This window comes from Balaenoptera acutorostrata, chromosome 14 (genome assembly GCF_949987535.1).
Source record: "Balaenoptera acutorostrata chromosome 14, mBalAcu1.1, whole genome shotgun sequence".
NCBI lineage: Eukaryota > Metazoa > Chordata > Mammalia > Artiodactyla > Balaenopteridae > Balaenoptera > Balaenoptera acutorostrata.
In genome coordinates this window covers 37164601-37190278 of record NC_080077.1, presented here as the reverse complement: position 1 = coordinate 37190278, position 25678 = coordinate 37164601, and the positions used below count along the sequence as shown (strand labels likewise).

The window sequence follows — 25678 nt, the reverse complement described above, 5'->3', positions numbered from 1 at the left end:
AACCATCCTTCCTGTTCAGACAAGTGTGTAGTGGGTCCTGTGCTTTCAGCTTCGTGTACCTACTCAGATGGTCTTATGATAGAGATGGAAGGAAGGGAGAGATTTGATTGTTCAAGAGGAATAAGGGAAGAAGGGGCACACACACCCGGTAGATGTAAGGCCAGAGAAAAATTGGTTCTGATATAATTTGAAAACCTGATAATTTTCAACGTTCTGTTTGTGCTTGTTCAGATAGTTGATAATAGAAAAAACAAAGCTACACACTGACTTTTCTATCCTTCCTCTATCTATGTATAGCTTATGGAATCAAGATCCAGGGAATTCACAGGTATCTCTTTGTTTCTGTTTTCAAGTACAATAATGGATAATGTCCACTGTCCTGACTTCACTCAGTCCCCAGTGGTCTGTGCCAGGAGCCAGATGCTCAGGTTTCAGTGACATTGACATTGTCTCATTCTTGCTGGAATTTTTCCAGAACTGAAACATATAACCAGAGCTGCATTCCTGAACACCTCCATCCACCTTCCCCTATCCCCCTTCTCCCCAGCACACTCACATTCATACCTGCGATCACTACTTGAATCCTCAAAAATCCCCTCTTTGGATCTGAACCTCTTTTATCTTTTCCCATAAACGTGTTCTCCACCTGTGGTAGGCAGAATAATGCCCTCATGCCCTCCCACCCTCCCCGAAAGATATCCGTGTCCTAATTTCCAAAACCTATTAGGTTACACAGCAAAGGCGAATTAAGGTTGTAGATGGAATTAAGGTTGCTAATCAGCTGACCTGAAGGAGGAGCACATCCTGGATTATCCAGGTGCCCAGTATAAACATGAGGGTTCTGAAAAGTGAAAGAAGGTGGCAGAAGAGAAAGATCTAGAGAAACGGCAGCATGAGAGCACATGGCTTGGTGTTGCTGGCTTTGCAGATGGAGGGAGGGACCTTGAGTTGAGGAAAGTGGGCTACTTCTGACGTGAACAGGCCAGGAAACCGGTCTTCCCCTATAGCCTCCGGAAAGAACTGCCTGCTGATGCCATGAATTTTGTCCGGTGAGACCCATGTCAGACTTGGAACATACAGAACTGTAAGATAGTACGTTTGTGTCTATTTTTTATTTGGAGCCACTAGATTTGTGGTAATGTCTTACAGTAGCAATAGGAAACTAACACATCATGTCATTCTCCTAACCCTGTCTCGGTGCCCCTCACCTACCACTCCTCGAGCTCCTGCTGCCCTGCTTGCATGTCCTAACCCCATAGGTGGCCATGACAGCAGGGGATTTGCTTATTTCTTGCATGGTCTGTCACCCTGATGTTGAGACCCACCCCTGGGGGAACCCTTACTGCTTCTTCTTGTTGCTTCTTTCGGTATTCATTTTATTAAAACCTGATCTTTGCCACAATAACTCTTCCAAATGTCACAGCCCCTTAAACCCCCAGTCCTGTCTTCACCTCCTTACATTTTAGCAAATAACTTTAATGACAGGGTTAACACCATCTGTCTTGAGATCCCTCCACTTTTCACCTCAGGACCTCTGTGACCTCCCAGTTACCTGTTTCCAGGTTTCCATCTCTCATCCTCAGGGTAACATTTGACAGTGTCAGTACAACTTTAACTTTTTTCCATGCCTTTGTGACATTACACTCATTTTCCTATCTTTTCAATCCTCCCCACCTGCCAATCAGCCACACTTCTTTTCGCCCACCCCCCACCCCCAAATCTAAGCCTTCCTTAGGTTGTGTTCTCAAACCTCGGATATTCTCTTGGCAGTTGTAACCTCCACGACTTCACAGATCACCTAGTGAAAGGATTCCTTTACATCCGACTTTTATGCCTTTTCAGGCCCTGGACATTCTCCTGAACATCACCTTCTTTTAGCCCCAACACATGGAGAGAGAAGAGTCTTTCTGTAAACATATCTAGCATCTCCTCAGATGCAGGAGGCAAGAGCCTTGTTTTCCGGACACCCCTGGCCCTCCTGTGGGCTGGGAAGGGAGGAGGAGGCAGGGCTGTGGGCAGGACATCAGGTCCACCTGAGGTCAACACAGGTTCTCCCCGTTCCCTGTTTCAGCCCCTCCAGGATTTATTAGAAACGAGACAGGTTAGGCAAAAGGGCTTATGTTTCATTCTTCTAGGCTTTTGGTCAATTTTGTCCCAGTTACATTCTTACTGGGTGGGAAAAACTGGCTCTGAAACTTTTCGAAGGTGGGGCAAAGAGGAGGTATAGTTGCTTTGTTCTGAATGGCTTCTGAGGATCACCTGGCCAGTTTTCTCCTCTGGCAGTAGATACTTTTACATCATTTGCTTCAGGTTTTTGTAAGCAGGGGAAGGATCCGAATTTGGATAGGTGTAAAGGGCCTGAGGAGGCCTAAAGCTTGAAGTAGAGGCGTCAGGTGTCATTGAGAGATAATTCCATCCTTGTGGATGGCCATGAGTCCTCACCTGAAGTGCTGGAGGCGGAGCCCCCTCCTGAAGCACAGCAAAGTAGCTCTTTCCAAGGAGCCTCGGGTCTCTTCCCCGCTCTCCCGAGTGCCTTGTGGACCATGTGCTGCAGAACCCATCTAGATAAGGTATCCAGAACTTCGCTTATTGAGACACGCAGCCGGCCATCTTGAAAACTTACTGCAAGAAAATATTTAGGAAGTAATATGAATCCTTTCCTTGGGCTATACTGATATGAAGACATTTGGGGCCTTAGAATGTGCCAGTTACTTCTCTGCTTTCTGTATTCAGTCAACTGTAAAACTTAGTGTTCGGGATGTGGCTTTGATTGGTTCCGATGATTTTCCTGGTGTGATGCTCTATCAGTGAAAATGTTACCCACCATCAAACTTGTCAGGCTCATTGATCTATATTGGAAAGTTCATGCAAGCGTATATAACGGGCATCATATTAAGGCACAGGATGCTCAAAGATGGGTACATTACGGTCTTTACCTCAAGTATTTCAAAATCTTAGACTCTGACAGGTTTTTGTTTTCTTTTCATAATACTACTGTGATTGCCATTTTTCTGGCCTACCCACTTGTGCCAAAGGAAAGTAATTTTTGTACTAATTCAGGTGTACATAGTTAAGTTTATCCTGGAAGGTTCAGGCAGCACCTGTCTTTCTTTGGCAGCTGACAGTATGGAAACTCTCATGATTTGGTGGCTTACAACAGTGCCCCCATTGGGACCAGAGATGATTATGCACAGCCTATGGAAGGGCATGGGCTGAAGCCGCCACAGATGGGAAACAGCAGCTTAGGTTCTAGAAATAGGAAGCACCTACGGAAGGACATGCAGAGACTGTGCTGAAAGCACGAGGACCTAAAGGGACAGCTGTTTATGGTGACAAAGAGAAGGGCAGGAGTGTGGGACAGAGAGTGGAGCTGAGATATTAACAAGAATGAACACCAGGTAGATGATAAGAGTTGTAGAATACTGTGATTGGATTTTTCAGTAGGCTCTGTGGAATCTCCTGATCTGCAGAATTTGGAGATCTGAAAACCACAGTCAGTACAGGCTCACCTTCCTGAAGTAATTTAGATGTGGTCACCTGACAGAAGGGAGGTCATTTTTTACAGCAGAGGGATTTTTCAGGGTGTCTCTGGTTCTACAAATGACTAGAAAAGGATACTAATAGCAGCATCTATTTTTTTTTCTTGGTTCTTAATTTAAAATAAGGTAAAGGAAATACTTAAAAGGCAGTAAATCCCATGTGAATGAACTATTTTCATATTTCTGTGTTACCTTCCAGCTCTCATCCAGTTCACCCACATTTGTTGTGTAGTTGAAATGATACTGTTGGTTTGCGTGTGGGTGTGGGGAGTTGTAGGACCTCGGATGTAGAGGGATGCGTTAATCACACTTCAGAGTGCGTGGCTTGTCATCACTGGTCAGAGCTGGGCCCTCCGTTATTTATTCATGAGTCCCTTTTTATCGTCATTCCCCACTCCCGTTTCTCTCCCCGCTCCACTCCATTCTATTGTGTTCAGTGTGTATAGGCTTTTGTCTGGATGTGACCTTGAAAAATGAGTGTAGTTGTTTTGTGGACAGCTTTTTAAAATATACATAATGATACCATTCTGTACCTCTCATTCTGTTTCTCTTGATGTAAACATGTCGCAGTGTATACTTCTGGCTTGTTTTGTGCTGGGATTCTAGGCAGTAATTAGATATATTTTGCTTACCCTCCTGCTCCCCACTGCCACAGATACTGTTGTTCTGTGTACCCTCCAGCAGGTTACTTCATGATATCTCCTGGGAGAGGATGTGTATCTGTGGGTTAGTTTGCTGACTCATACGGGCTACATATATACTTAATTTGCTGGGATGGCTGTACCAGTTTACATTGCTAGTAGCAGTTCACATCTTTGCCAACACTAGAATTATCCAGCTTTCTGATTTTTGCCACGCTAATAGATGTAAAATGATGCTACGTCTTAATTTGCATTTTTCTGATCTCGTACAAGTTAGAACATCTTTTCATAGTTAATTCAATTTTGTACTTTTTGTCACTTAATTTGTATCCATTGATATAGGTCTCTCTGGTTTTCAGTGTCTGGGTTGATACATTTAATCATAACAATTAGGTTGAATCATATGCAGCTGCCAAACTATCAGGTTGACTAGTTTGACCCTTAAAAATAGCAAAATCTGTGGTCCAGCTTAATATGTTGTTGAACATATAGGTCTTTACAAGTTTTCATTATTATAAATAATACTGCAGTAACTATATGCTGTGCATAGCATTTTTCTTCTTTTGAATTTTTCCTTAGGATAAATAAGGGAAAGATTACTGAGTCAAAGAATGAACATTTTTATAGCTATTGTTACATATTAACAAATCACCTTCTAAAAGGGCTGTACTGATTTACATTATACATCATTATACATCATTTATATCATGACTGTACTAGTTTTACTTTAACTTCATCTTTATACATTATCATTTAAACGAATACTTGAATAACTACAAAGCATAACCTCATTGTTATTTGTACTATTTGATCACAGTTAACATTAATCATTTATTCAAGTACACATGGATTAACAATATGTTTTTATGAGTTTGGTCTATTGGTACATTTAGTCCACTTTTCTTTTAATCTTTTTTTTTCAAAGTCAGTTCGAAAGTGGGTTTTAATATACTGTAGATTACCCTATCCTCAATTTCTGAAAATGAAATCATTCACTTATATACATTTTATTCTTCAGATGACAATCAAAACAAAACACATGATAAAAAAGAAAAGAAGATGGTGGTTCAGAAGCCCCAGGGTACTATGGAATACACTGTAAGTATAAACAGGTAGAATGAAAGTTTGTTCATACCACTAGATTTACATAATATTTCTCCCTGACACATCCTGCCCCTTAGTCATTTCTCTTCCTTCCTTATTTTTTCCCTGGGTATACCTGTTACTTGAATTACCTTTTGATATGCCAAGGATGACCAATTTTAGATGTCCATCCCAGACATGCTTTCTGAGTTCCCAAACCAAAGATTCAGTTGTCTACTCAAACATTACCTCAGACCTCCGTGCTTGGTCTTTGTTCAAGAAGCAGTAGCTCCATCACCCATACATTTCTACAAACCGGAACCTTAGCCTTAACATCTTCTTCCCATTACTCTCCATGTTCAGTCTTCCTTTCCGTGACCATCCAGCAAGTCTAGGCCAGATCCCTTCTTTTTTCTCTCTCATGGAATCACGTTCCTTTACATAGTTTATCTCAGTTTAACAATATTGATTCACTAGTGTGATTGTTCTATCTAGATTGTGCCTTAATTCATATACCCACGGAGAGAGACTAGGTCCCTCTTTGGTCACCACTCTACTTCTGGTGCTTGCAGGGTATAGGCCTCCATATGGTTGAATCAACACATGAATAATGCAATGCATGTGTCCGTTACTGCACCTCCACGTTCATGTGCTCGTCTCTCTCATTGCGCCATGAGCTCCTGGAGCCCAGGAGCTGTGTCTACTTATCCTAGGCCTGGCATAAAGTGTGCACTCAGTTATAGATCTGTTTTAAATCACTTTGAGCTAGCATTGCTGAAGAGTGATCTCTGACTTCTAGAAAGAAATTAAGTGCTGTTGCCATTGCCCCTGTGTTTTCCTCATGTGTATTTATTTTTTACTCATTATTTGTGTGCCACGCCGGGCCCTATATAAGGCAAGCAGCAAGGCCTGTCCCTCCCTGCCATTTCTTCTGGAATGGTGAATCCTCTCCAAGCTTCTATAGCATCACAGTGAAGAGCCCTGGCACCAGCATTTCATGCTCGGTGCTCTGTGAACATCCCTAGGCATCTTTCTATGGTTTATAGGCTTGGTCCTTTCCAGAAAGGATTTGGGGGTGATTATATATCTCACATTACCACTGTCTACAATATATTGTTGATCCCCATAACACCTAGCACAGTTCCTTACCTCCTAGAAGACACTGAGGAAGTGTTGGATTATTTATCATTAATAACAATATTAATTCTAAAGCCATGTGTGTATCCTACAGTGTGATTCATGAGCCCTTCCAAGGAAATGAGAAGTATCTTTGCTAGGAGATGCTTCACATAGCATGTACTAAATAATGCAGTGAGAGTAAAAAAAAATCAACCCCAAATTAATTCATATAAACAGGTGATCAAATTAGTAATTCAGATCTGTCCACCTGATTGATTTATGTTATGGAGATTAGTTTTAGTTGGCAAGTTACTTTGTGTACTTGTCGTCGGAAATAAAAGGTGGTCCATAACTTCGTGTTTAGAGAACCATGACCAGAACCACTTACCCGATTGCTTTTATCGCCCCAGAGCTGTGGATGTTCAAGCATTCAGTTTAGTTTCAAACAGTTAATGATACCAGTATCCCTCCCAGGGTCTGTAACTTGGTTCCATATGTATGTCCTATCCTTGTGTAATAACGGCAGATTGTTAAAATTTTTCTCCTTTCCTGAAGCGCCTATACATAGTATCTTCAAGTTTTTGTGTAAAAATATGAAGCCAATTTATTGATCACTTGCCATGAAGTAAGTGCTCTTGAATTAGAAATTACAATTATGTATCTCAATTTGGATGAAGAAACAGAGGTACAGAGAAGTTAAACGAATGACCCAAGATCACACAGCTGGCAAGTGGCAGATTTGGAATTCAGGTCCAGCAGTCTGGCTCTAGTCTATATTATCAATCTGTGTCTTATACTGACGCTAAACCCTGAAACCCCCTGGATTTGAATATATTATGTAAATATATAATATTTGAAAAAAATATATTTTAAAGAAGTTTTTTCACTTTAGTACAGGTGATTTTGCTCAAGGTAAGGTAGGGGCATAGGTTAAGTTCTCAATGATTTTTTAAAAAATATACGTATTTATGTCTTGTTCTAGAAATACTTTGAGGTAATTTTAATGCAGTCTGTAACTATGAACTTGGTTAGCCTGAGACAGTTCATCTAGTTGGTGTGTTTTTGACACTTAAGGGCAGTGAGTGGTAAGTTGAATTCTACATCTGTACCTTTGCACCTGTCCACAACCTCCTGCAGCCACCTCAAATTTCCACCTATAATTCACGGCTCCCCTGGTGGAGCCAGTTCTGCTTACGGGGTCAGCCACCGGCGTTGACCCAGGGCTATAGTTGGGAACTTCTCAGTGACACTCGCCAGAATGACCTCCCGCTAACAAGTTCCATCCAGTGACCCTGGAGAGGGAGGCTGTCCTGGGATATTGACCTTACCAGAGGCAGCAGACTTCTTTTTGGGTGGAGCTTTTTCACCGAAGTTTCACATCTTCTTACTGCCCTTTTTATTCCTTTTCCCCTTCTATTAGAGAAGGAAAGAAACATGTACACCTGAGACATATCACAGGTTTTATAGATTTAGAGAATAACACTAATTTGGCTGACCATGGGAAATTGTCATTTTTAATGTCAGTGAACAATTTTTGTAGCTAATTTGAAGTTCTTTTAGATTTCCCTGCCTTGCACTTTTTTCATTCATCAAATATTTAAGTGCCTTCTATGTGTCAGGCACTGTGGGGGAAAAGGCCATTAACAGGCCACAATCCAGGAGCCTAAAGTGCAGTAAAGAAACAGGCAAATAGACAGAAAAATGCAAAGAGAGAAAGTAGTCCTATTACCCCTAGGAGTGGGACTGTCTGTAATGTTTCTTTTCTTCTTAGCTTTATATTATACCTCACGCGCCGTCTACTCCATACACCTAAGTTGTGCCAGAGTAAGTTTAGAAATCTATTAGTGGACAGTGAAATTTGAAGATAAGGGAGCCCAGAAATGAATAATATCTAAGACTTTTTTTGTTTAGAATTGAGAATGTATTCGCTTTTTTCATAATACATTTGGATGTATGTGTTACATTTTTATTCACTCATATCACAAATAGATTAATGTTGTCTATCAAGAGGAAGGTTTTGTTTGCTTTTTGCTTTGTGTATTGAATCTTGTTTGTTTGATTATTCTAGGCTGGAAGCCAGGACACCCTAAACTCCATAGCACTGAAATTTAACATCACTCCCAATAAACTAGTGGAACTGAATAAGCTTTTCACACATACTATTGTTCCAGGCCAGGTAATGATTTTCTTGTTGAATTTTACTTTAGAAATTTTGCATTTATTTTTGTTGCCATTTTTAATGACTCACTCTTAGTGTCACAGGATTATCATCAGTGATAATGTGCATTGGTTCAGTCTTCCATTTAGATCCAAGACTTCTGAAAGCATCCTGGTACTTATGAACTGTTCAGAGATGAATGCTTTGCAAATGATTAACACAGTTGACAAACTATCATTTGTGTTATAGATGTTTCCATCAAGAGAAGTTAAATTAATGTAACTTTTTTCCCTGTAGAATTTCATACAGATATTCTTAGAATATTTAATTTAGAATTGCAAGTTTCAGTTTAGTCCACTCCTGGGGTACATTATGGTCATTGTTTTGTTTTAAATTAGGCAAAATTTTGTCATTTTGGTCTTGATTTGATACCATGACAAAAGAAGTCAATCCAGCCAAAGGTGGAGACATTCAGCAGGACCATCAAGAAAAGCCTACAGACACACAAAAAGATGCTCAACATTGCTAATTATTAGAGAAATGCAGATAAAAACAGCAATGAGGTATCACGTCACACCAGTCAGAATGGCTGTCATTAAGAAGTCTACAATAATAAATGCTGGAGAGGGTGTGGAGAAAAGGGAACCCTCCTACACTGTTTGGTGGGAATGTAAATTGGTGCAGCCACTATGAAGAACAGTATGGAGGTTCCTTAAAAAACAGAACTACTGTATAATCCAGCAATCCTTCTCCTGGGTATATATCCAGAAAAAACAAAAACTCTAATTCAAAAAGATACATGCACTAGTGTTCATAGCAGCACTATTTACAATAGCCAAGACATGGAAACAACAACCCGAGTGCCCATACACACAGTGGAATATTACTCAGTCATAAAGAAGAATGAAATATTGCCATTTGCAGCAACATGGATGGACCTAGAGAATATTATACTTGGTGAAATAAGACAGAGAAAGACAAATACTATATGATATCACTACACATGAAATCTAAAACATAATGCAAATGAGTCTATATACAAAACAGAAATAGACTAAAAGATGTAGAAAACAAACTTATGGTTACCAAAGGAGAGAGGGAAAGAGAGAGACAAATTAGGAGTATGGGATTAACAGATACAAACGACTATACATAAAATAGATAAGCAGCAAGGATTCACCGTATAGCACAGGGAACTATATTCAATATCTTGAAATAATCTATAGTGGAATATAATCTGAAAAATATATATATAACAGAATCACTTTGCTGTACACCTGAAACTAACGCAATAGTATAAATCAATGATATTTCAATTAAAAAAAAAAGCCACACATTTTTTCCCAGGCTTTTAGTACTTTGTGAAACTAAATGAAATTGACATGTCATATAATTTTGCCATTCTCGGTTAATCCAGCAATTTTTTAAATACCTTCTGCATAAGATATTCTTATCTTTCTACTTGAAAACTACACTTAGCCAATAAATGTAAATGCCCCAGTCATAGGCAGATCCTTGCTGAGGCCAAGTTTCCAGTCCCATCTATAGAACTACTTGGTTGCCATGAGCACATTCCGGTTCCATTGTTGACTTACTAGACCATGTTCCTGCATCTCTACATTATAGTGACATTTTTATTCAGGATGTATACTGCTCCTTCTAAGTATAACTTCATTCAGGCAATGGTGGTATTCTTTGCATTTCTTTCAAGGGCAGCAAATGAAACCAACAGACCATAAATTGGCCAGTTTGTACTACCATGCTTTTGGTATTTATGTCCTTGTCAAAAGGAGATATTACTATATTGCCGATACCAGGTAATTGAGGGGAAATATGAATTAAAACTTTTTAAAAATTAATAAATTTTTATCTCTAGGAAAGTTAGATTTCAGGCACTTTTATTGGGTTTCTTATAATCTGGGGTATCGCTGCATAATGTGTAACTGACCCACAGCAGTGAACCTAGGCTTACTAATTCAAGACTGAAGACTGTAGTCCTGGAACTTAGTAAAATAATTTAGGATGATTCCTTATTCATTTACTAAGTGAACTGGATTAAGGTCCAGTAGTTAATAGGAGATATAGGAACTGTTTTAATATGCCTACTTAAGGGTAAAAAGATAGAAATAGGTGCCCCAAAGCTTCATTTCCTTTGCCCCTTTAGTAACTATTTGACTTGGGTAAGTCACTTCCTTTTTTTTTTTTTTTTTTTTTTTTTTTTTTCTATATTTTTGCCTTGTTTTGTGTCCTCAATTGGTTTTTCACTTCAGTTACTTTTTTTTTTTTTTAATTAATTAATTTATTTATTTATTTATCTCTGGCTGTGCTGGGTCCCCGCTTCTGTGCGAGGGCTCTCTCTAGCTGCGGCAAGCGGGGGCCACTCCTCATCGCGCTGCGCAGGCCTCTCACCATCGCGGCCTCTCCCGCTGCGGAGCACAGGCTCCAGACGCGCAGGCTCAGCAACCGTGGCTCACGGGCCCAGCCGCTCCGCGGCACGCGGGATCCTCCCAGGCCAGGGCCCGAACCCGCGCCCCCCGCACTAGCAGGCAGGCTCCCAACCACTGCGCCACCAGGGAAGCCCAGTCACTTCCTTTTTTGACCCTGGTTTCCTTATCTCTGAAATGAGGGGTTGGGCTGCATTATCTCGGATGTCCCTTCTAGCCTTTCCTGTGCTGTGTAGCCCTCATATAACTAAACAGTTATGTGCTGTTAGTTGTCCCAGCATCTAGCTCTACTCATGATTTTTCTGGCAAAGATAAGGAACTGAGAAGAGTGATCCAGGCTCACTTCCATGTTGAAGTAAGACATATTCTGACTGAGCTTCCCAGTGTTCAACTGTTACTTCTACCTACAGTGCAGTGAACTGTTTATGCATAGGAATTATCCCTTTGATTTGACATTTAGAATGTCAGACAGTAGAATCTCACACTATGTTGCCTAATGCTTGTCAAGAGCTCAGGTGCAAAAAAAATATTAATGGAGAATTGTTTGGAAGAAATGACATCTATCCATCCCTCTAGCCTAGATACATACGATAAATAAGAGATGTATACTAAGACCATGTAATTTTAGCCTTCTGTAAATTGCTTTTATGCAACTCTAAACTTCTGACATTTTCCACTGACCCATTTTGAAGTTGTTATGAAGAACAGTCCTCCAAAACTGGTTCTTGTATTTACTGTCAGTGTGTCATCAAGGACAAAGAGTTCACCGTGAGACACTTTTTTTTTTTAATGAGACTTCATGGGAGAATACTTGTACTTCTAAGAAACTGGTTTGTTTTTATTTTATGGACATTGAATTCTGTTAATTCATGATGTCTATCTCTTTGCGTTGGTTATTTGGAAACTTAGAGCCAGTTTTATGGCCCACTTCTCCGTGAATGTTTGGTAACTTTGGAGCACATTTTCAGTATAATCAGTCCTCATCTTATTTCTCCTTGATGATGATTTTCCCACCTTTATCTTAATGTGTCTTTTGTTGTTGCCTCATTTTTTCTGGATTGAAGAGAGATTTAAAATAACTAAAGTTAAAATAGAGAGATGACTGGAAGGTTGGAGAAGAGTGAATAACAGTGTTGAACAGCTGTTACATGATTTGCTCTGAATTATGTTTTATAACATTAGAGGTCATTTTAAGACCGTTTTTGATATAATGCCAGAATGTAGCCATGTCCCGTGAAAAGAGTGTTGAATAACAGGATCACAATAACATTTCGGGAACCAGAATATTTTACAGAAGGAAGCTATTTAGTACAATTTAGGGGATTTTATTTTACTTCTTTTTAGATAACCTAAACAGTGATGGAAGAGAAAGTATTGATTATTGATACTATCTTGTACATTGATACTATCTTGTACAGTTTATCACATAAGGACCTTACTGCGTTAGCACTCAGGGCCTGCTTAGAGTTAGGAAGCCTAGATGTGTCCCCTTTCTTCCTGACACAGGAATTATGTTTAGAAGCATGCCATGCGACTCTCTCCTCTATTCCCTTGTACTATTAGTACTCTGCCCTGGAAGGCTCTTCCCCCCCTATCCAAATCCTGTGTATTGTCCAAGGCTTCACTTGGACCCACCTGCTTCATATGGCCTTTGCAGAATACTCCCCCACTTTCCTCTCCCCTCTGTGAGCTCCTGCAGTATGTTCAATACCCTTTGCACTGCACACATCTGCACACATTCGTATTGCTGGGTATAGTTTCATGGATTAGTCTGGAAGACCCCAAGTAGCTCATGAGTTCTGTGACAGCCAACTAGGTCTTAGTCACACACCCAGCATGATACTGTACAGAGAGTAATTGCTCTAAACACTGCCTTGTGGTTTGCCCGATTCCTGGGACTCACCTAGCTTGTCTTTCCCATTCTCAGGTTCTTTTTGTGCCAGGTGCCAACTTTCCTTCCAGTACCTTAAGGTTATCTTCATCCAGTCCTGGTGCTACTGTCTCTCCTTCATCATCAGATGCAGAATATGATAAACTACCTGTATGTATTTCATTCATGCACTGAAGTTCATATTTCTCAACAATGGTTTTGAGTTATTGCAGAATTCTACATGTTATTTTTCACAAGAGTTCATCTGAAACTCTCCTCCCTCGACAAGGCGGTGGGGTTAAGTAATTTGTCATTAGTTGAGAGAAGAAACCTGTTCACATTTAAGGTCTCAAAGGCAGAAATGCATGTCTTATTTATGTAGAAGTATGAAGTTAAACTCTCAATGAGACCAATAATTTATTTGTACTACTTTACTCCTTTTTCTAAAGAATTTGAACCATGAGTCCAATATAAATTCTTTCATTTAAGGTATTTTCTAAAGGCACTTGATGAGGCATTTTTATGGGTTCATACATACGTGATTTTTAAAAATCTTAGTTTGATTTGGGTGATATTTTTGAAGGTTGAAAGACATATGCCTTTTTTTATGTTCAAGTTAAATAGGAACAGGTTACTTACAGGGAACATAGATGGCTTGATTCAAATAAATGAATAATCTTTTGAAAAAGTGCTTCTCTTTGATTTTGGAAGTTTTTGCTTTCTTAAGGATGCTGACTTAGCAAGAAAGGCCTTAAAACCCATTGAGAGAGTCTTATCATCCACTTCTGAAGAGGACGAGCCAGGCGTGGTAAAATTTTTAAAAATGAATTGTCGCTACTTCACCGATGGAAAGGTATATGGCTATGCAATTTGTTTCCTTTTCTTTGAGTCTATGGAAAACTAAACTAGTTCCAAATTACTGAAGGCAGGCTACTTTAAAATATCTTACCCAAAGTTTCAGCTTTAAGATTTCACAACTGTCCATTAGTTTTCCCCTCTTGGATGCCTGGCATTTTACTTACTGAGGGAATAATAATCATCACGTTGAAATGTGATTCTTTGTGACCTTGGATTTATTACTTATATTTCAGTTCTTAGCCCATAAATTGTTAGAGAGACAGTATAGAATGTGTTTAAGAGCAAATGCTGGAGTCGGGCTCACTGAACTTAAATTCCAACTCTGCCACCACTAGCTCTGAGACGATGGGCAAAGTATTTGAATTTCTTAAGCTTCCATTTTTCCTCATCTATAAAGTAGGAACAATAATAAAATTTAACTAATAGGGTATTAAAAGAAGAGCTTAGCACCTAACCTGGAAGATGGTTAAGTTCTCAACCTATTTGCCGCTAGAAATTCTGGTATGAAAAATGTCTGTTATATCGTGGTTTCAGTTTTTTGGTTGTTGGTGTTTTGTATAAAGAACAAATCTGACATTTTGTGAGCCTCTGAAGAAGGGGTAATATTGATATAAAGCGAATTCCTGTGCTCATAGTAGAGACTTCATGCCAGGTTCAAATGGTAGGAAAATACATTATTGATATGCACTTGAAACTTTTGCAACCAAGACTAAGTAATGCTGAAAGGCAAAACTTTTTGCCAAGGTGATCACTAAACTCATTAAGAGTATCAAAATAAATAACTTACCTAAAGGGAGTCGTTTATGTCCTGCTGTCCCTGGTAGATAACATCCCTGTGGCCAACAGGGTCTACCATGTAAACTGACTAAGTTTCAGACTTTAAGTACCCACCAAGCTACTGTTCTTTGCTTTCGGTTTCCATAGTTTGGATATATTCACTTTTGTCTGCAAAAATTTCCTACTCCTATTTGTGTCAAATTTTGCTGAATGTGGGCTTTCTAAGCATCTTAGAGCAAAATATTAGAAGTACAGCCGCTCCCCTAGCACAGTACCAGGCACTTGCTGGACAGGTAGTGAGTATGTGCTGAGTGGATTGTAGAGTACCCAGCTCTCAATTGGGAAGGTACCTGGGACAGCCCTTCTCATTTTACAGACAGGGAGTTGGCGAATCTGAGACATACATGTGAGACCCAAGATCCTACCACAATTGTACTATTGCGGCAGCCATGCTAGAACCAGGCTCAGCTGATTGCCACAGCGAGGCAAGCCTGTTTCTCTGCTCAGCATGCCGCACCCAACGTTGTATTTCGTCAGCCTGTTTTTTCCAGCCCTCGTAGAGGGGATGCAATTGCCCTGTCAGATACCATGGTTCAGAAGGTCAATGGAATGGCAACATAAGTTCATGAAAGCTGCTATGGTGGTTGCATCTTGCCTGTAGCGACTCTGTACTGTCTTTTTCTTCAGGGTGTGGTCGGAGGTGTCATGATCGTTACTCCTAACAATATCATGTTTGACCCTCATAAGTCCGATCCCCTGGTCATTGAAAATGGGTGTGAGGAGTACGGCCTCATTTGCCCCATGGAAGAGGTTGTTTCCATCGCGCTCTACAATGACATCTCCCACATGAAGATCAAAGATGCCTTGCCATCGTAAGAGATCTTTCTTTGTTTACCAGAAAAAGGGGTATTCGGAGAATTAAATGCAATTAAAAAGTGAGGGCATTGGCAGGAGTGAGAGATTGTGTAGAGGTGAATTTGAAGGTAGAATATTTGTGCACTAAATTTTAAAAAATAGAAAAAGGAGAGGAAATGGAAATGATAAGGTCAATAAGGAAGAGTGAAACATTCAAATCAAAAAATCACGTAAAAATGGTATTTCTTTGGCTTATTGTTCTGAAGAGCAATGCATGTTCTTAATTTATGAAAGAATAAATGAGGTTTCTCTGAAAATATTTGTCTGACTATCGATAAGAGAATAGTATTTTCTCTTTGGTTTAATTGGTAAGCAGAGTTACGTTCTTCCTCATTCAAATTCTAGGATAGGCAATCTTCCCAGCTCGTGTATTTCCTTAATCCCGTGTGGAGAGAGATTTGTGTGGACGTGCAGAGGCACTGCCCCTGTAGCCAGAATACCTTAAGTGGTGTGCAAAGGCTGTAATAGTAGTTTGTTTTGTCTCTGAAATGTAGATGAATATTACTTTAGTCCTGATTACTTTTGCCTTCTAAAACTGAGTTTTTTGATTTAAAGAAGCTCCCCATGAAGAAAGAGTTTAAGAAAACTCAGAGAATCGATTCACTTGTAGGGATAATCTGACTCTTTCTGTCATTTTGTCAGTGTGCCTATTTCTGTATACTATATATGTGCTAGCAGTAAAACTCTTTAGAAACTCTCAGTGATAGCAAGGTAAAGGCAAAGCAGTGGGTCCAACAGGACAAAGGGAAGCTAGCCCCTTGGACTCAGGAAAAGAAGGGAAGGTAACTAGGGAACTAACCCAGACACCATCCCTAGGGGTTTATGCCAGCAGGTTCCCCTGGACTTCTACAGTCCTTAGCATCTGATCCACTAGACCCTTACATGCCCAGCCACTGAAGAAACCACTTGAGCATGGTCACTGGGTAGTTTCCAAGTTCTGGCAGAAGTGCTTAGAGGTTTAGGAGGCAGTGTAGCAGGCCAGGCAGCCCTGCATGATGATGCCTGGGTTTCCCTAGCTCTGCCACTTACGGCTCCACGACCTTCACGAGTGACTGAATCTTGAGCCTCAGTTTTCTCATCTGTAAAATGGAATTAACAGTATTCTTCAGCTTGCAGAGCTGTTACAAGATCTAAAAGCATTGATATACCAAAACTCTTAGAAAATAACCTAAGTATAGGCTGTTTATTTGAACCTTCAGTTCATATCTGAAACTCTAATCATTGTTCTGTGGGAATCTTTTATTCACGCAGATTGAGGCTTCTAATGCATCTTAGTGCACGTCTCTTGTGTGGCAAGGATATGAAGATAAGTGGGTCACGGCCCATGTCCTGCAGTTTACTGGGTGCGACAGGTGGAGAGAAGTGGTAATTGAACAGCACTGTAGATATAGACGTGCATTCCATGAGAACCACGTGAAGGAGTGTCCAGCTACCTTGGAATCTTAGATGAGAAGGAGGAGAGGGAGTGAAAGAGTTACTTTTGGGAAGAAAGTGTGAACATGGGGTGACAAGAGGAAAGAAGATAAGAATAGGTAAAGATACAGTTAAGTTTGGAAGTGGATGGACAGGCAGATAGGGGCATTTCTTGCCCAATGATGGCTTCTAGTGGAGTAATACTGTTACACATCTTCAGCTTAGGATGTTAAGTATTCTTTTAATAATAGGGAAGGTACATTCTTACAGAAAGATTTCTCTTAATGTGAGATTGTGTTTCATGATCCGGGCCTAATGCTGTAGATGGGGGGAGACCGAGGAGTTGAGAATTGGCTCCTAATGTGTTGAAATTATTTCAGAATTGTACAGTGATTGCTACTGTGGATGCAGGTATATAAAGACTTCTTAGGCTAATGAACAGAATGTGCACCAATGAGCAAAATAGAATGTAGTAGTGGAATCAGTGTGAAATGAACTTGGTATTGACCTCAGAATTCTATCAATTGTTTAAAGTAGTTTAAATTTCATTATTTAAAGCTGTATGGTAAAACAAGAAGTGCAAATTATCTAGCTGCCACGTGCAAATAGTTTTTAAAAGAGAGTGTGTGTGTGTGTGTGTGTGTGTGCGTGTGTAAAATCTCTCCATCCTCACCTTCAGGCTTTATATATTTTGTGTAAGACATTTTGTAACTCCAGCTGCCATGGAGACTAGGAACAGAACCACCAAAAGGTTTATTGGTCATCATTAGGTCTCTGGCTGAGCCTAGAAAACATTAATTAACAGCAGAGCCAGTTGACACCACTATGTACTTTGCCCCAGCAGAGCTTGGCAGTTGTGATGCAGAAAAAGAGATGGCTGAATTAATCCTGGCTTGGATTAGGTAGAACAAGAAGGGAGGGATAGACAAGAAGGTAATATAGGAGGCTGATTAGAGTGCAGTCGAATGCATTCTTTGTGGGGGTCAAGGTAGCTCGAGAAGGAAGAGATGAGGAAGGGGCCTAGGTGTTCATGGAAGATGGTTTTGCTTACTAATTTGCTAGTTAAGTATGTGAAAAGCCGGGCTTCTTTGTTACAGGACTTACTTTGGCCTTTAATGTGCCAAATGAAATTTTGGGTCTGAAAATGGAAATTATACCACATTACACTAACTTATTGGACTCTAGGATTGAAGCATCTTTAACATCTCCTGAGATGCTCATGTTGAGCTGAACACTTTTGTATGTGCAGGTTCCTGCAGAGCAGAGATACTGTCACAATTGTCTTTTAGCATATGGCGTTTAGGGGCTCGATGAATGATTATTGAATTGTAATGAATTATGAATTAGAGGCCTTTTAAAGCATTTGTCAGAGCCTAACAATTACATAGGCTTTTATTTTGTATCGGAAAAAGCATGGATGTTCCATGCAAGTGATTTATTCAGTAACTTTGGGGAGACAGTTCAAGTTCAGTAACATGAACTTCCTGGCACTGAGTTGAGTATTGTCATAAGTATTTCAAAGCCAGAATAATAAAGTATTACCTGAATACTATCTAGCCTTTTTAGAAAATTTATTTCTGAAATCCAAAAATGTTATTTTTAAATAGGGTTTTTATACCTCTGTGTTTTATTTAACCCAGTATCGACACTAAGGTAAGCAGAAATACAGATTTAAAAAAGTGTTTCTTGACAATTTATTTTACACTTTGGAGAGCATGTTTAATCAATATTTTCTGTGTAAATCAAATCTGGGTAGTAAAGCATCTGTTATTAAGGAAAAACAATTAACTGTGTCCCTGTTTAAAATTTTATAGAAAACTAAATTGAATGAGGTCTTACTTATAATAATTAGTATAACTTTCTTAACTCTTTTATTACAATATCAATTTTACTTTATGGCAATGAGTAACTGATAAAACCTCAAATCTGGGTAGTAAAGCATCTGTTATTAAGGAAAAACAATTGACTGTGTCCTAGGTAACTATAAAATTTTAAACTGTAAAATGGAGCAGGTGCTATATATCCACAATAATAGTGGAAATAATCCTCTTGCATCTCCTTCAGGAGTAGAAGGATGTCTTTTATTGGAAGCATCGGATCTTCCAAAATTATGGTTTGGTGTCAGTCATTTTATAGAGCAGTTAAATGAGTAGATACTCAGTCAATGAGCCATTCAGAATTAATGTAGTTGGTTTATGTACTATTTTATAAAAAAGGAAAAGCCTTGAATATCTAAGGAATTTTAGTCATAGTACTGAAACAGTCCCTCTCCTTTGTCCTTCATGAAAATCAGAAACATTATTTCATCATTAAAAATCTGGTGGGCGACATATCCATGTTCATAAATGACCTCAAATACCATTCATTTGCTTCTAATAGGATATGCGAGCAACTGTCATGGTTCTTTATTTTGCCACTTTTTATAGTTGATTTTATTTTTCATTTTGAAGTCAATTTCTGGATTTCATTTCCTTATTTTAAAGTCCTTTAAACATAAATTTAAGTTGTAATATATTTATGTTTTGGTTTTTGGTTGGGTTTTGTTTTGGTTTTTGCCTTTCATCCATTTCGTTTTTGTTTTTGTTTTTAACATTCCATGTGCACCCACCATTTTTCCCCCCACAGTGACCTACCTCAGGATCTTTGTCCTCTGTACAGGCCTGGAGAATGGGAAGACCTGGCTTCAGAAAAGGATATCAACCCATTCAGTAAGTTCAAATCTCTCAACAAAGAAAAACGGCAGCAGAATGGAGAGAGAACCATCACTTCAGATTCCAAATCAACAAGACCTTTGGAGAAGTCAACAGAATACACAGAAAAGAAGCCCTCAGACAGCTCTGTGTCAGACAAGTTAAAGAAACTGGAATTCTCTGCAGAGGCAATCAAACGGTCTACTGCAGTAGCTAAAGTCAGCAAGGAACTTTCTGACACTCAGGCTGCGTTTGAATCTATAGCCAAAGAAAATTCTCTCTTAGGAGAAGAAGATGACTTCGTTGACTTGGAAGAAGTTTCTTCTCAAAATGATAGTGGAATGGACAAAAGAGACACCTCAAAGGAGTGCCTTTCTCTTGACCCAGCAGAGCTAAGGAAGACTAAATCACAAATAATCAGTTCTACTACGGAAATGCAGGTGCAGTCAGCCCTGAACTTTTCAGGAACAGAGTGTGATGCTGAATTGAAGGGGACCCTAGATTTAGAAACCTGTGAGAAGCAAGATATAATGCCAGAGGTGGACAAGCAGTCTGGTTCCCCAGAAAGCCAGGTGGAAAACACATTGAACATCCATGAAGATCTAGATAAAGTTAAACTCATTGAATATTACCTTAATAAGAACAAAGAAGGGTCACAGTTACCTGATAACTTGCAGAAGGCAGAATTAAGTGATGGCAAAAGTATTGAGCCAGTGGGAATAGACATCACTCTTAGCAGTTCTCTTCCCCAGGCAGGTGATCCCCCAATTGAGGGCAGTGAACAGCCAGCTAAAACCTGGGTGAAAGAGAGAGCACCCCTTCCATTGCAACTAGGCTCTTCTACAGAAGAAAATATGAATAAAGTGTATCCAGACTCCTCTTTGGAATCTACTCTGGACAACAGCTGCGAAGGTGCACAAATGGATAATAAATCTGAAATTCAGTTATGGCTCTTAAAGAGAATTCAGGTACCCATTGAAGGTAAGCCATTTTTAATTTCTTTATATTCTGTTATATAGGCATATCTTGTTTTATTGTGCTTCACAGATATTGCATTTCTTTTTCTTTTTTCTTTTTTTTTTTTTTTTACAAATTGAAGATTGTGGCAACCCTGTGTTAAGCAAGTCTATGGGCACCTTGTTTCCGACAGTATTTGCCCACTTCATGTCTCTGTGTCACATTTTGGTAATTCTTGCAATATTTCAGACTTCATTTCATTATCATGGTGATCTGTGATCAGTGATCTTTGATATTACTGCTATAGCTCACTGAAGGCTCAAATGATGGTTAGCATTTTTTAGCAATAAGGGATTCTTTAAGATGTACCTTTTTAGACATAATGCTATTGCACACTTAACAGACTACAGTATAGTATAAACATAACTTTTATATGCACTGGGAAACCAAAAAATTTGTGTTACTTACTAGATTGCGATATTCACTTTATTGTGATGGTCAGGAACCAAACCCACAAATATCTCCAAGGTATGCCTGTATAGCTGCCTTCCTAAAACTTGTACATGCAATAGCAAAAGTAGTATAATTATTTGAGAACAGTATTTTCTCAATAGGGTATATCTTTACATTAGAAGGTTTTGAACTGCATAGGTCCACTTATACACAGATTTTTTTCAATAAATACGAAATTCAGTACTACGCCATCCATGGTTGGTTAAATCCATGGAGGGCCGACTCTAAGGTTATACACAGATTTTTAACTGCACAGGTGTCAGCGCCTCTAAACCCTGTTTTGTTCAGGGCTCAACTGTAATTGGGAAAAATTAGCAATATATGCTATCTATTTTGAACATTAAAATATGATATAGAATTTTATTTCAAAAGTAGTTTGCTTTTTTACATCTTTCAGGTAACTTTCCTTTTTCACTTTGTATTTCTAAATCTAAAGGAGTTTTAAAAGGTTTTTGAAGGTATTTCAGTTCTAAACTGAATTGCGTTATGGTGTGGTTGGGTCCTCAGTACCGTTCATTAATATGTATTCTTGTGGGTTGTCACAATTCTCCACCCTTTGCTGTTTTGTGTGTTGGTTTTTATCCTTATTCCTAAGTTTGTAGCATCTCATGTGATGTAGACAAACCTGAAGCATCCAAAGCTTTTTCCTTTTGTGCTAAAGAAGATCTGAAAAATTTAATTAGTCCTAATATGACGATGTTGTATGATGTTTATGCCAACTATCACCAATATCGTCAATAATGAGGAAATTTTTTTCATGTTGATTCAGATATACTTCCTTCAAAAGAAGAGAAAAGCAAGACTCCACCCATGTTTCTGTGCATTAAAGTGGGAAAACCAATGAGAAAGTCCTTTGCCACTCACACTGCAGCCATGGTCCAGCAGTATGGCAAACGAAGAAAGCAACCAGAGTACTGGTTTGCTGTTCCTCGGGAGAGGTGAGTGTGAGCTAGAATGGGAATTCTGTTGGTCAAGTAGATTCTAATTGCATCTTGATTTTTAATTTAATCTTGAAATAATTTTATTCTTGAATAATAGGTTTCTCTTAATTGTACATTTTAGAATTTCTAGAAGGATATTATTTCAGTAGCTTTCTGCTAAAGGGTGTTTTCAATATAGCAAATTTGAGATCATCATAGGTACTGTGTGCCGAACCACTTTCAAAACTTTCTACCCAGTTGAATTTTAAATGAAGGAAGATTGAGATATTCTAAAGTGCCAGTAATTGGAAGTGCTATTCTGTTGGGAATAAAGGAATATGATGGAGCAGATACAAACCCCAAGTGCAATAGAGAGGCATGATTTTAATTTTAAAGTGCCTGTTATTCTGGGGGGACTAAAGATTACTTTCACCTTATGGAGAAAAGTATCTGTGACTCAGCAGCATGAGAAGTGTAACATGAGATCACCTGGGTGCGCTCGAGGGGCTATATACCTCTAAAGAGATTTGTATTTTTAAATTGCCAAAGAAGAAAATTTATTGGTGATGTGACAGTCTAGCATAGCAGGGATAGTGACATGGACATTCTTCAGCCGTACGTCACTGAAGACATCTTTATAATAGAAATATTTAGGAAACATTTTTAGAAAAAATTGTTTTTCTTTTGTATGTAATAGAATAAAAATTTCTTTACAAAGGCCTTGCAATTAGTTTTCAAAATTGTTAAATCCACACATTTTTCCTTCTCCTAACTAGTCATCAAGGCATACTTTTTGGCTAACATACCTACCAAGAACAAATACTCACTGAGCGACCATAAGCATGAATTTTTATTTTTTTTTTAAAATGAACTTTCCCCCTGATATCTCAGTAGTGAAGAGGTCATTTCATTTATTTATTTGGCTGCACTTTGTGGCTTGTGGGATCTTAGTTCCTCAACCAGGGATTGAACCCGGGCCCACAGCAGTGAAAGCACCAAGTCTTAACCACTGGACCGCCAGGGAACTCCCAAGCATGAATTTTTAATAAAGCAAAATTAAATTTCAAGCACGAGCACACCTTCTGGCTGATTAGTACCCAAAATGATAATTCTCATCGAGTTGCCTGATTTTAATAAATCATAGTTTAATGTGAAGATAATTAATAGGATTTTAATGAACAAATTTGTTAATATTTTTTCTGTCTTAGACACAGACCCATGTTTACATAGATGTTAAACATAATCTGTTTCCTATTTACAAAATACACTCCTGTCCTGTGCTTGCAGCCCCAATGCTATCTCCACGAAACTTTAAACTAGGGACACTGAGGAGATACAAAGAAAATGTGTCTTTCACATTTTTTCTGTTGAAATATTTTTAAATAATAAATTTCTGAAACCCTGTTAAAATCAGAATTCTAGAATCAGATGTCATAGATGGTCAAACTGATTTTAAAGGTGGGGAAAACAAAGCACTGAAACTTTCAGCCACATTTAGGTTATGTGGATTCCTCATCCGTCAGGAAAACTACCAATCATATGTTTTTTTCTCTGGAGAAATGTACTGTTTATAATATAAGGACATTAGGATTTTTCAATTTTATTATCTTTAATGAGACTTCTGCATACCAAGGAATCTTCTAGAGTAAATTTTTTGCAATCTCACACATGTAGTTATTTTACTGTCATTCTTTAACCCAGAATAAGTCTGTAATGCTGAAATAGTACTTCTCTTTGACCTCATACAGAGGTGGTTTTTGTGAGCTTTTTAAAGTAGGTCACTTGTTGAATTCTATTACATTGTGTTTTATAGTGTCCATGATTTATTTGTCTTTGGCTAACAAATAACCTGACATTCTTAGTTTTCTTTCTTAAGCTATTCATTAATTAACCAAAGATTTTTCTGGGAGACATTATCTCACTATGTTAATGATTTTTTGTGTAGATGTTAGGAATTTTTTTTCAGTTGTTCCTTTATGTATTTCCATGTCTACCTACCCTTAAGTAAAGCTACATTTTAGTTTAAGATAGGGAAAGATGAAGAAATTCTATAGTTTGCTCCCACCCAGAACTCCAAGTGCACAAGAAATAAAAGTTCATTTTTATTTCCAATTTATGAAATTCTTCAGGACTTTAAGCTCAACAAAGTCCTTAAGGAGCTAGGAAGTGGCGTGCAGTGCTTTTCTCACTCTGATGATAATTTCTGGATTCCCCTGCTACATCAAACTGAGCATTTCTTCTTGCCTTTCTGTTTAATGGGTCTTCATATCATTGGAGTTTCAGCAGCAGAGTGAAGTTGCCCTAGCAGTGGCTTTCTTTCTAGGCCATAAGATGCTCTCATAGACCTTCTGTGTGAGTGTACTCTCATGGGCAGGTCTCTTTGGCTCATGCAATGCACCGCAGCTCCTTAATGTTTTCCTGTTGACTTAAGTTCACAAACATGTTTCACTATTCCTCTCTATTGTTCCTAATCAACAGCAGATTAGATGATACAGAAGAACGGATCAGTGATCTGGAAGACATAATATAGTGGAAATTACCCAATAAGAACAGCAAAAAGAAAAAACTTTATTTTTTTATTATTATTTTTTTAAAATATGGAACGCTTCACGAATTTGCGTGTCATCCTTGCGCAGGGGCCATGCTAATCTTCTCTGTATCGTTCCAATTTTAGCATATGTGCTGCCGAAGCGAGCACAGAAAAAACTTTAAATGCAGGTAGTTTAAGGGACTTCTGGGACAACATCAAATGCACTAACATTTGCATAATAGGGGTCCCAGAAAAAGAAGGGAGAAAGGGGCAGAAAACTTATCTGAAGAAATAATGGCTGAAAACTTTCCTAACTTGGGGAAAGAAACAGACATCCAAGTCCAGGAATCACAGAGAGTCCCGAACAAGATGAACCCAAAGAGATACATACCAAGATATAATTAACAAGGCAGAAGTTAAAGAGAATTTTGAAGGCAGCAAGAGAAAAACAGCTAGTCACATACAAGGGAAGCCCCATAAGATATTAGCTGATTTTTCAACAGAAACTTTGCAGGCCAGGGTGTGTGGCAGGATATATTTAAAATGTAGAAAGGAAATATACTTAAAATCAAGAATACTCTACCTGGCAAGTTTATCATTCAGAATTGAAGGAGAGATACAGAGCAAACAAGCAAAAACTAAAGGAGCTCATCACTACTGAACTAACAGGTCTTACAAGAAGTGTTAAAAGGTCTTCTTTAAACGGAAAAGATAAGACCATAACTAGAAATAAAAATATATATGAAAATAAAAATCTTACTGATAAAAGCAAATATATAGTAAAGGCAGTGGATTAACCACTTAAAAAGCTACTGTGAAGGTTAAAAGACAAAAGGAGTAAAATCAACTATAACTACAATAAATGGTTAAGGTATACACAAAATAAAAGGTAAAATAGGATGTCATAAAACATAATACATGGAGGGGAGTGGTAAAAATGTAGTGCTTTTGGGATATGTTTGAACTTACATGACTATCAGCTTAAAATAGACTATATATATATACACATGTATATGTACATGTGTGTATGCATATGTATACATATGTATATACATGTACATACACACACATGTCAATATGTATGAACCTCATGGTAACCATAAACAAAAACCTACAATAGATACAAGCAAATAAAGAGAAAGGAACCCAAACATAGCATTAAAGAAAATTACTGAACCACAAGGGAAGAAACCAAGAGAAGAAGAAACGGACAGAAGAACTACAAAAACAACCAGAAAACAATGAACCAAA

General features: G+C 38.6%; 1 protein-coding gene and 1 non-coding gene across 7 annotated transcripts in view; one reads left to right on the top strand and one right to left on the bottom strand.

Moving 5' to 3' along the window:
- The window catches only part of NCOA7 (nuclear receptor coactivator 7), a 155051-nt gene that overhangs the window by 87394 nt on the left and 41979 nt on the right, over positions 1-25678 (top strand). For 5 of the 6 annotated variants that reach the window (XM_057527597.1, XM_057527599.1, XM_057527598.1 and 2 more), the window contains 7 exons: positions 5199-5278; positions 8451-8558; positions 12912-13025; positions 13582-13707; positions 15177-15361; positions 19443-20488; positions 21747-21915. In XM_057527597.1, the coding sequence (XP_057383580.1) occupies positions 5199-5278; positions 8451-8558; positions 12912-13025; positions 13582-13707; positions 15177-15361; positions 19443-20488; positions 21747-21915 (1828 nt within the window). The remainder of the gene's footprint in view (positions 1-5198; positions 5279-8450; positions 8559-12911; positions 13026-13581; positions 13708-15176; positions 15362-19442; positions 20489-21746; positions 21916-25678) is intronic. The other variant, XM_007190802.2, reaches the window with a different exon arrangement.
- LOC114238978 (U6 spliceosomal RNA) lies at positions 24489-24595 on the bottom strand. The gene has a single exon (XR_003624194.1). It is a non-coding gene; the product is annotated as a U6 spliceosomal RNA (small nuclear RNA).